Consider the following 11,209-nt stretch of genomic DNA (forward strand, 5'->3'; position numbering starts at 1 on the left):
GCATTGTAGGTGGGTGATAGGTAGTGTCGTAGGCCACCTCCTCTGCTCAAAGACGGCTTTGCAGTTTGACATTTCAAATCATCTGTCTTCTCTGTCCAAGATGTTTACATTGTTGTCCTCAAAGGAAATATTTTTCTCCTTCAGATGTAAGTGGACAGCAGAGTCTTGACCTGAGGAGTTGGCCCTCCTGTGTTATGCCATTTGTTTATGGAGAGCTTGTTTTGTCTCTTCCCAATGTACAAATCTGCAGTCCTGGCTGCATTGAACAGTATAAACTACATTACTCTGTTTATGCCTGGGTGTTTTGTCCTTAGGATGGACAAAATGATGATGCATTGTTATTCTCAACTTATCTGCAACTGTACACTGTAATGTTGTTGACATAATGAAAGCATTTAAAATGATAAACAACAACTGCTGGTAGTCTGATCCATCACCTTGTAACAATAAAAACAGATAATGCGCACAATTTAACACATCCGGTTTAATAATTATGTGCACAGGTTTCTTGTAGTCACACAATAATACCAGCAGGGATAAAGAGTGGTAGTGAGCTGCAGTCCAGCTGCGCGCACACACACAATTACACACACCATAGCCATTTTCCTGTTGCCTCCGCGCTCCGCCACGTTGGTTCCCCTACGTGTGTGTGTCGCATTCTCCTGCGCACCACCAACGTTATGTTTGTGATGAGGCGGGAAATGGCGTCCGCAGACATGGTTGATCAGTGACTAGCCACCGAGCGACAGACCGCGGGCAGCAACAACCACGGCCCGACCTCTACCGGAGGCCGCCACGGTCGCGGCTGAAAGCTGACATCGCTGCGGCAACTTTCGACGAGCTCCCTGTATTATCAGTAAGTAACAAACAACGTCAACATGTAAACAAAAAGGTTTGTCCGCCTGATAGCCCGACCGCTGCTAGGTTAGCTAGCGGCTAACGCTAGCCAGCGAAGGGGGCGTAGTCATGGCTGAAAATAGTCATGGAAGCGAACAAAATGACGCGTTAGCTGGAGCGGAGCTAGCTGTTATGAAGCGTTGTTGTACCGAGGGATTGATGGATAGTTTGCATGTTAAACACAGATATGTTAACGGGGACACGTGTGAGGCGTGCTGTGGTAACTGAAGTCAATAATGTCACGGCCTTGCTTTTGCTGCCATTGGCGTTTTGTTAGCCTGAATGCTAACTGTAGCCGCTTGTGTTAACTAGCCGCGGAGCCCACCGACAGCATCTGGGTTAACTTACGTTTAGAGGAATTCCGATTGATAGCAGATATATTAACATGACAGACGCCAGTTGTGGCCACGCAAACTCATAGTTTTATCCGACCAAATGTGGGGGAAACGAGCGTCAAACCAGCGGTGGCTGTACATGGGGATTTGATGCTAAATACCAGCAGCTGGTTAACGTTAGCGGTAGCTGACGTCGTTGGTGTTGATACAGCCTACCCGATGTTACATAACGATAGTCATCGATGCTGTTGTGCTACCAAATCTGATTTATCGCCAATTACCAAGCACACGATTGAGCAAACACACATACGGAAATATGTTTTACTCAACACCAGCGCAATTTGAACATAGTTAGGGCCTCGCATTTCCGATTAGCAGCAATGTTTATCACGTACACCGCCCACTCCAGGCACCGGTTGCCTGGCATACTGTACGTTTTGTTTTAATAACAACTGGTGCGCTAAACTTTGTTTATAATCTCCTTAAGTGACTGTGACAACACAAACATTGCGTCTACACTCGACACGTCACTGTGATCACAGTTGTGAGTGACTATTATTATTCACTGCCGTGTTTAACAGTCTTCTTTCACCACGACATCATATTTAAAGGAGCATTACACCAGACGCAAACACCCGTAAGTGATGCGTTTGAGGGCAACAAAGAATAATTTGTCCAGATATAATGGGTAAATACTTTTCTTGGACTATAAGGTGGTTGCCAACATCTATTGTTGGCAAGAGAAGTGGAAACAGGAACTGAAAAGTAGCAAACATGAATAGATGGTAAGATGATATGATGACATGTTAAAAGGTGAACAGTACTGCATATTTGAGCTCAAGAGTTGAGCCTAAATGTCCAATGACATGTGTCTTACACTGTATAAATAGTGCGATAAGTAACAAGAAGTTGCAGCACAGAAACATAAATGTATTGGAGTTTGAGATAGTAAGTAACAGTATCTCCCTTGCATTGTTTGTCTACTTTGGTAGCCAATAACCATCATTAATAAATGGTGAATGTATAGTTAATTAAACTTTAGTTAATAGTTATTTTATTGTTAACAAACAATGGAATGCTTTATAAACTGTTAATTAAGTAATTGTTTATTGTAAAGTTGCAACTGGTGTTAGTAAACCTTTACAACGATGTAATAAATGGTGTTTAAAGAATAACATTGTTTGTTAACGTTGAAATAACTATTAAATTAAGTTTAATTAACTTTAAATGCACTGCTTATTAATGATGTTTATTATAAATAATAATCTTTATTTTAAATTAATGCATATATTGGTCACGGTTTTTAATAACCAAATTTATGGGGTCCTTAAGATATTTGTTTATGTTTTGTTGTCATGTAAAGGCTCTTTATATTATGCCATATAAAGTCCAGTATCTGTGGCACAGTACCCAAGAGTTGCCCATGGCACCAAGTAGCAAAAACCCTCAATTACAGTTGACATCAAATATTTGGTCACATATAACATTGTTTACTTTATATTTGATCATATAATTCCAGATTTTGATCAATAGTTGACAGTTTTACATGGAAGAGGAAGTTGCTTGTGTTTGGACAACCTGTAACATTTAACAACAGGAGGGAATTTGTTCAGTGCAAACACATTTTATAGAATTATATTTCTCAGATTACCGTACTGATTTAATTTTTCAAAGCATTTTGTCTTATTTTTTTCACCTCTTGTCAGATTTTTCTATGTGACGTCGGAGCATGATGAGGCTGAGAGTGCGTAAAGCTCCTCAGCAGCCGAACCCAGGCCGTCGAACCCACCCATCCCAGGCCAAAAGGAAACACTGTGAAGTGGAACCATCCCCGGTGAGAGGCCGAGGCAAAATGCAGAAGAATGAAACAGGCCTGTTCTCCACTATAAAGAAATTCATCCGTGGAAATGCAGTCAAGGTGGGCTTACACCTGGAGTCACACCTGCTTTATCTTTTTTCCCCTCTGCTGTAACATAAAAATACACACAGGAACACACCCTTTACTTTATGCAGAAAAAAAGCTGTGCCTCAGCTGCACTTTATGCTGATAATGTGAAACGGTGACTCACACATAGTAGGTAGGTGTTTGTAAATGCTTAACAGAAAGTCTCAACACAGTCGACATTGTTTCCTGCTGGCTTTTCATGAGTTTCTGTCAACTTCCTCTATTTTCAGTCTGGCAGCTATTATACATTTTAATGATTGATGGTCTGCTTATTGCTATTGTAAAACCACATACTGTATTTACAGAAAAATGAAGAACATGAACATTTATCAGTCATGGGCATTTAACCCAATCTATCCTGTGTCAGAATAGAGTCACTTTAGTAAAAGTCTGAATGGTAAACATACTAATGGAACCTAGTAAGAATTTCGCAGCTCTTTCAAGTCTCATTTTAATGTGTCACATCACGTAAAGAGTTCAGCAGCACAAAGTAAAAGATGCGCAGAGTGAAATTAAATAAATGTCTCGTATGCCTGCACTCTATAAAATCTAAAAATCACTTGATTATCTTTTCCTGTGTAGAGAAGAAAATCAAATTGTTTGTATTTAGTGCAGTGATGGAATGAAATCTTATTGACCATTACAGTCACTGTCACCTCGATCACTACTATTTCAATGCTATTTGTTGTATTCCACATTATAATTTGAAAGATTAAAAATGCAATCAAAAAAAAATAATGTAAGTGAATTAATGTGACTGGTCCTGTCTCTCTGTTTTTATTGTTCTCAGGTGGAGCAGGATATCCCCGCCAAGAGAAGTCGTATTGATTGTAATTCTGATAGCGATCTAATTACTTCATCACCACAGACTAGAGGCCTTCCGAACAAAGCAGTCTCCAGAGTTTGCCGGAAAAGCCCAAATAAAGGTACGACAGACCCAATAAAAAGTGTTGGCTCACCTTGTCATCTTGACAAATATTGAGTTTTTGAGTTGTTAATAAGGAGATGTTGTCTCTGTCTCTTTTTTTTTTAAAAGACACAATGACCTGCAACAGTAAACCGTTGAAGCCAAATGGTAAACTAGAGGCCCCCGTCGAGGCAGCAAGCAGCCCACCACGCACCACCCTGCTTGGAACCATCTTCTCTCCCGTCTTCAACTTTTTCTCACCAGCAACTAAAACTGGTAAACCAAAACGATTTATTAAAAAAGTTTTTTATTGGATTTAAAACTGGATATCACTTAGATTGTTTATGAGAGAACCTTTTTTGATATGTGACTAAAAGCTTTGCTCTGACCAAACTGTGCTGACTGCTCTCGTCACTCAGCCACTCCTGGATCAGACTCTCCTGGCCAAGCGGTGGAGGCAGAGGAGATCATGAAACAGCTGGACATTGAGCAGGCAGAGGAAATGCCAAGCAGCACTCTCACATCCACAGAGGGCATCACTCCATGTCACACTGCTCCGATGTTGCCACAGAGGGTTCAGATTACCTCTGATACATCCATAGAAGAAGGGGAAATCGTCACTGAAACTGACATGCCACCATTAACAGGTACTGCGCTCACATAACATTCAGACTCATTCTTTTAATTTGGGAAACTTTCTCGATATAAGTACAACCAAGAATAGCCATGTAACAGATAAGGGAAGTCGAATGAGCTTTTTTTTCTTAGCCAGCAATTTAGTTCAATAATGCATATAGATGGATTAATAAATAATAGGTTATAAGAATAAAGTATCTTTTATATTGGAGTGTGGAGGATGAATTGAGGAGTCTCATAGCCTGAGGAAAGAAGCTGCTCTGTAGTCTGGTGGTACAGCAGCAAATACCCTATCTCTTGCCAAACAACAGCAGGGTGAAAAGACTGTGGCTGGGATGGTTGTTGTCTTGTGTTGTCTTGTGTTGTCTGGGCTCTGTGCAGACACCTCACCTCACCTCACCTCACCTCACCTCACTGATGTCACTGACACTCGGTAGATGAGTACCAGTGATTCTCTGGACAGTTTTAATCACCCGCTGCTGAGCCTTCCCGTCCTGGGCTATGGTGGGTGGCCATGGATGGAGACGCTGCCATTTGGAAACCTATGCCATGCCAGTTTTCACTGTCTGTGTCTTTTAACAACAAACAGTTGACAATAGTCTAACCTCTGCTTTATCAATAAACAATTCAGAGTGGAAGTGAAACTGGAACTTCAACTTCTGTTCCAGAAGCAAGAAAACCTCATTCACTCAGTGAAAAACTGAAAAATTCAGCCTTGAAACAGAGTCTTTCGCAACAGTACATGTGTGATTCACTCCATATGTTTAGATAAGTGTGGTTATTTTTAAAAGTATGATCTAATATCCTTGTTTATGCAATATGTCAGCTGTTACGATAGACCAGACCTATTCAGCTGGTGGCACTGGGGCTGAACATGACCCTTTAACAACCTCATTCTGGCCCTTTGATCATTTTGTTTGTAGCCGTATTAGCCCATTTGCTACTTATGTCTTTTACTAAGCACAAAAAAAAAAATCTTACTTTATTTAAACTTTTAACCCAGGCTGTTAGAGCAGAGGGGATTCATGAGAAACCTACATCTAAGAATAAACGTTTAATTGTTCCTTTTTTTTCTTGTAGTTGTGTATAAATAATATTTCTTTTTTTAAATTATGAAAACCAATAAAGTGGAAGAAACAAAATATAAAGTTCATTGTTGTCACACAAAAATTCTGAGCGCAGCAGTTCAGATATAGGGGATGTAAAAATAAGGCCCCGTGGCACTGCCCCACACCATTGTGAGTAAACGCACTGTATACTAAGGTTTCAGTTACTGTCAGCAGCTGCTATAAATGGATAGCGATTTGTCCTCAGGAACATGACTAATTTTCAGAAAGACTGACAACAGAGATGTTTAAGAGGTTACACTGATCAACCGAGATTGTGGCAGTCATCACTGTGTCTTTCTTCATCAGCTCCTGGTTGTATGCCAGATGGTGGTTACACGCACACGTTACCTCCAGCTCCTGCAGAAACCTCATATGATGAGGACTGGGAAGTTTTTGATCCGTAAGTTGTTTTGAGTTTTTCAAGCACCAACAATAATAGATATATATATATATACACACACATATAAAATTGAACTGTAAAGGGAGACGTAAATGAATAATTATTGTTACTCTGATTTTCGTATTAAAATTTCAACCCTGCACAAGACAAAGGTTTTGTGATCAGAAGTGCTTCCACTTGAAATCACATTCAAGGTGACATTGTAGCAAGATCTATTCACACACCAACATGCATTATGAAACTTAACACCACAAGATGGCAGCAAGAACATGACAGCCAGTCTGTGTATGAGTTCTCTGCGACGACATGCGATACCATGTTTACTCATACATTTTTTTTTTAACTTCAGTTGATTCACTCATGTTTTAAACTGCCAGGATTTACAGCGATACAAGATAATATTTTACTTGGAAAATTTCTGTTTCTTAAGTGGTGAAAAGACATGCAAATCTGGTTTACTTACTGTATTATTGCTTTGCCAGGACAATCCATGTTTTTTTTTTAAAAATGTGATCTTTTGATGTTTTTTCTGATTTTAAGGTACTTCTTCATCAAGCACGTGCCTCCCCTGACGGAAGAGCAGTTAACACGCAAACCAGCGTTACCTTTGAAAACCCGCAGCACACCAGAGTTTTCTCTCGTCTTGGATCTGGTAAGCCATGAAAGGTTTCTTCGGCTGTATCTTGTATTGAAAGTGAACTGACTTTAATGGGTTTTTCCGTCTTCTATTGTCAGGACGAAACTCTGGTCCACTGTAGTTTGAATGAACTCGAAGATGCAGCCCTGACATTCCCTGTGCTCTTTCAAGATGTAATATACCAGGTACTATCTGTTAAATGTCATTCACTAATTCAGAGGTCTCCATTTTTCTGGCTGCTGTGATTAAATTTTCTGTCCCTGTTTGTTCTTTTTTAATCTGTAGGTGTATGTTCGGTTAAGGCCCTTTTTCCGTGAGTTTCTTGAGCGCATGTCTCAAATGTACGAGGTGAGAAGCCCTTTCATTTCTCTTCCTTGTTTCACTTGACATGCTCAAAGTTGACACATTCCTCATTTATTGCTGTCCATTCAAAATTCCAGATTATTCTCTTCACGGCTTCAAAGAAAGTCTACGCTGACAAGTTGCTCAACATCCTGGATCCGAAAAAACAGTTGGTCAGGTCAGTGCCGATACAAGACTCTGAAACGGCTTTGATAATACATCGTTTTGATATACTCCTAAAGTGAGAGGAAATGGTTTGATATCCATTATTCAATCAAACAAAAAGGCTGGGAATTAATCAAAGATAAACATAAAAAGTTTGTCAGTGGGACAAACAAGGCTCGGACTCTTCTCTGCCTTCTTTTCCAACCTTGTGATCAGTCTCAGATAAATGGTGAATGTCACATCACATCACTGCTGCTGGACACCAGAAAATACTTCCTCCTGGGTGTGTTCTGAAATGTTGGTACTAATTGTTTCTATTGTGCTGTTTTCAAGTTAATCAAGTTTGCTTGTCAGAGGGAGATAGCAACAGCTAAACAAGCGTCAACATACTGTAAACAGATCAGCCACATTAAAACCACTGACAGGTGAAGTGAATAACATTGATCATCTCTTTACAAAGCATGTTCTGCTTGGAAACTTTGGCTCCTGGCTTTCATGTGAACGCCACTTTGACACGCACCACCTCCAAGGAGGCCTCACCTTTTATTCACTTCACCTGTTAGTCCATTTAATGTCGTGGCTGATCGGTGTATGCATTGATGTCTTGTTTTTCCTCCATACACACAAACGCTGTCTAAATCTGGCCATCTACACCTCCGACTCCTTTATTGTGTCGAGAGCTTCAGCCATAAATACAACCTGTAAAATAGTCTGGTTGGATGCGGCAGTAACTTCCTCTTCCTTTTTTCAGACGAGCAGTTGTGAGAAGGAAACGGTTCTGTTAATTAAAAACAGACAATAAATATTCATGTAACTGCTTAATGCTTGTGTGGGCTGCTTCATATTTAGCATGAAGTGGTTAAGAAGTCTTCTGTTCCAGACCAGTACAATCTGAAATTGTCATATAGCCTCTGTCTGAAATTTAATTGTGTGTTTTTTTCCTAATTATTGAGGATGTTGAGGTTCCGTTTGTTTGTTTTTATTTGTTTATAGCTCAAGAACTTATTTGAAGATTATTTTCTCACTGTGTCTTTTAGGCATAGGCTATTTCGTGAGCACTGCGTGTGCGTTCAAGGAAATTATATTAAAGACCTAAACATTCTCGGACGAGATCTTTCCAAGACGATAATAATCGACAACTCACCCCAAGCCTTTGCCTATCAGGTAAAACTTTTTCACAGCGACACATAAACCAGTTTTCAAACCCCTTCGAATGTTTCTGTGTCACAGTGATTCTAGAGCAAAGGTTTTTTGTCTTTTTCAGCTTTCCAATGGGATCCCTATTGAGAGCTGGTTTGTGGATAGAAATGACAATGAGCTTCTAAAGCTTGTTCCTTTCCTGGAGAAGCTCGTGGAGCTGGTATGTATTTTGGCTTTAAACATTTTGGCCTCTGTCTAGTTAGACTGCCGGGAACAGTTATAAATATTCCACCTACTCATCCACATGGAGAGCCTCAAGACTGGATGCACGGGCACACTGTCCCTTTTATATTACACAGATAGTCTCACTGATACGAGAGGAAATATAATCAGTGTAGGTACAACAGAACCTGTTACTCTGATAAATGTAAAGATTAATATGGATAAAGTCACAGGGTATAAAATTGGCACTGGTGACCTATTTTTAAAATATTACTCACAAGAATCCAAGTATATTAATGTCTCCGAAAGTACTTAACCCTCTCAGATATGTTCTACGTATCTGTAAGGATCGTATAGGAATATTAAATGGCACCTGAAATGATGAAGTAACCTAACTGAAGCTCTGGATTTTAAAAACAAAATGTTTCTGATGTTTCTGATTTGATTGCATGCTCTAATTTTCTTGTGCAGTCCTGCTGATTAATATAACACACTATCTGCTGACTTCATTAAATATGTTTCATTATAATGCGATTTCACGTGAAGGCTCAGTGTTTTTGTGTACGCACAACTGGAATAATTCACTGAATAGCCTCTTTATTTAATAGGAAATGAGATTTCTGAGACATGGTGGTTTGAGCGCTCTTCTCAGATTTTTGCTGGGAGCTGTAGATAAATACGATTACTTTATCAATAGTTGCACCTAGGTAACACAAGAAATCATGTTGGGCAGCCCACGCAGCTCCCCCCCTTCGCCTTTTCAGTTTGTCCACAGCTGTGAAACTAGACACTGAAAAGTCTGGTTTCTCTTAGTTTTTTAAATGACTCTGTGCTCTTTATCACAGAATGAAGATGTCAGACCGCACATCCGTCAACAGTTTCGCTTGCACGACCTCCTTCCTCCAGACTGAAGACCTCGTGCTCCTCTCTCAGTTTAAGATGGTATCATTATTGGAAAAAAAAAAAAAAACTGACCCTGAAGGAAATATTCAATGGATTTCTCTTTGCAAACAAAACATTGCCATTATTATTATTAATATAATTTTTTAAATCATGCAAAAAATTGAAAGCTGTGTTTGGGTTAAAAAGCCCTGGATGTTTTTATACCCACACACTCAAACCAGACTCTTTGAAGACGGCCTCCTGGAAGGTTTTTTGTCTTTTTAAAGAACCATTTTGGATTGACAAAACTGAATGTCATGCAGTGTTGGATTTTATGGACCTTGGTGGCTTCAGCCTGACCTTGACCGGCCAGTCAAACCTGTATAATATTCGATCTATTTACTTGTAAATATATGTACATATTTTTTTTTCTTCGAGGTTTTTAAGTCATTTTATTTTCACTTCAGATTTTAGTATGTATTCTTTGATTCGGTTGCTTTTATAAACCAACAAAATGTTAGTGTGTTTTTGTTTGAAGTTGTTGATAAACAGCTGCTTTTCTGTTGTATGCCTGCATTATTCCTGTGATGCTTTACTCCATTACATGCAGTTGTCTGTAATAAGGTGCAGTTTAAAAAAAAAAAAAGTATCTTTGGGAGGAAAATGTTTCTGAAACAATATTTTAAAGTTATGTAATGTAAACTAGACTAGAGTCTCAACCGAATACAAAGCCATAGTGGCTGAATTCTAATTTTGGAGATTTGTATTTGAGAGTCCATTTCTGATCTCGACACCTCAGTCGTCCTCTTTAATGAGGCGTGAGGTGGGGTGAGTGGGGGTGGGGGGGTTCAGGCATCTTGCACTTTGACATCCAGCCCTTTGTAAGTTGATGTAAAATGTCACTTTTCTACACAGGTGTGTCCCACCTCAATTTGTTATGTGAGGGGAAAAAATGAAATTGTAGCACCAGCAAATTGCCAACATGTTTGCTTTGAAATCTTGTTTTCCAAGACGTCTTGTATGTGGGATCTTAATGATGTAGGAGTCACAAGTTTTATTGACTATTGAATGATCACTCCTGTTGTATTCAGTGTTACTTAATGGTTTCCTTGAAAATAAATACATTTTTATACGAATCGGAGCCTCCTTCTAATAATTTAAATACAAAACCATGGGTATATTTATAAATATAACGATTAAGGGGGAAAAAATCCTCTCAATCATCACTTATGACCCACTAGAAGCGTGAGACTGCCATCTGCCTGTGTTTTCAAATGACATTGCTGTGTTTGGGAGGTTTCTGTGTGTCAGCATCTCTGAGAAAGATGGCTGATTGTTGAGTCTCAATAGGTCGTCAAAGACTGACGCTGTGGGTTGGTAGCCTGGCAACCAAATCATCAGTATTTGACGACCTAGGGATGAGACTCAACTATCAACCATCTTACCCCAGAACTGCGAACTGTACCTGTGTGTTTACAAACAGCAACCCACAAATCCTGCATAACATACCTTTAAGTGTACAAGATGATTGAGCTTGACATATCTGGAGTTTGGAAATAAAATCTAAATTGAAGGGCTGCTAACTCATTTAT

At 39.5% G+C, this 11,209-nt stretch overlaps 1 protein-coding gene across 2 annotated transcripts; it reads left to right on the forward strand.

Moving 5' to 3' along the window:
• The first annotated feature begins 571 nt into the window (after positions 1–571).
• Positions 572–10,753, forward strand: ctdspl2a (CTD (carboxy-terminal domain, RNA polymerase II, polypeptide A) small phosphatase like 2a). Of its 2 annotated transcripts, none has more exons than XM_084364568.1 (13): positions 572–856; positions 2,939–3,150; positions 3,968–4,103; positions 4,214–4,360; positions 4,504–4,731; positions 6,136–6,229; positions 6,770–6,881; positions 6,965–7,051; positions 7,152–7,214; positions 7,307–7,386; positions 8,411–8,537; positions 8,638–8,733; positions 9,581–10,753. In XM_084364568.1, exons 2-13 carry the CDS (start codon positions 2,962–2,964, stop codon positions 9,644–9,646), a joined length of 1,425 nt encoding a protein of 474 aa, XP_084220694.1. In that variant the 5' UTR covers positions 572–856; positions 2,939–2,961; the 3' UTR covers positions 9,647–10,753. The 2 variants fall into 2 exon arrangements, with proteins under 2 accessions (XP_084220694.1, XP_084220695.1); XM_084364569.1 differs by lacking the exon at positions 572–856 and adding an exon at positions 1,013–2,017.
• The last annotated feature ends 456 nt before the right edge of the window (positions 10,754–11,209 follow it).

Source organism: Pagrus pagrus (genome assembly GCF_965226575.1).
Source record: "Pagrus pagrus genome assembly, chromosome: 10".
Classification (NCBI taxonomy): Eukaryota; Metazoa; Chordata; class Actinopteri; order Spariformes; family Sparidae; genus Pagrus; species Pagrus pagrus.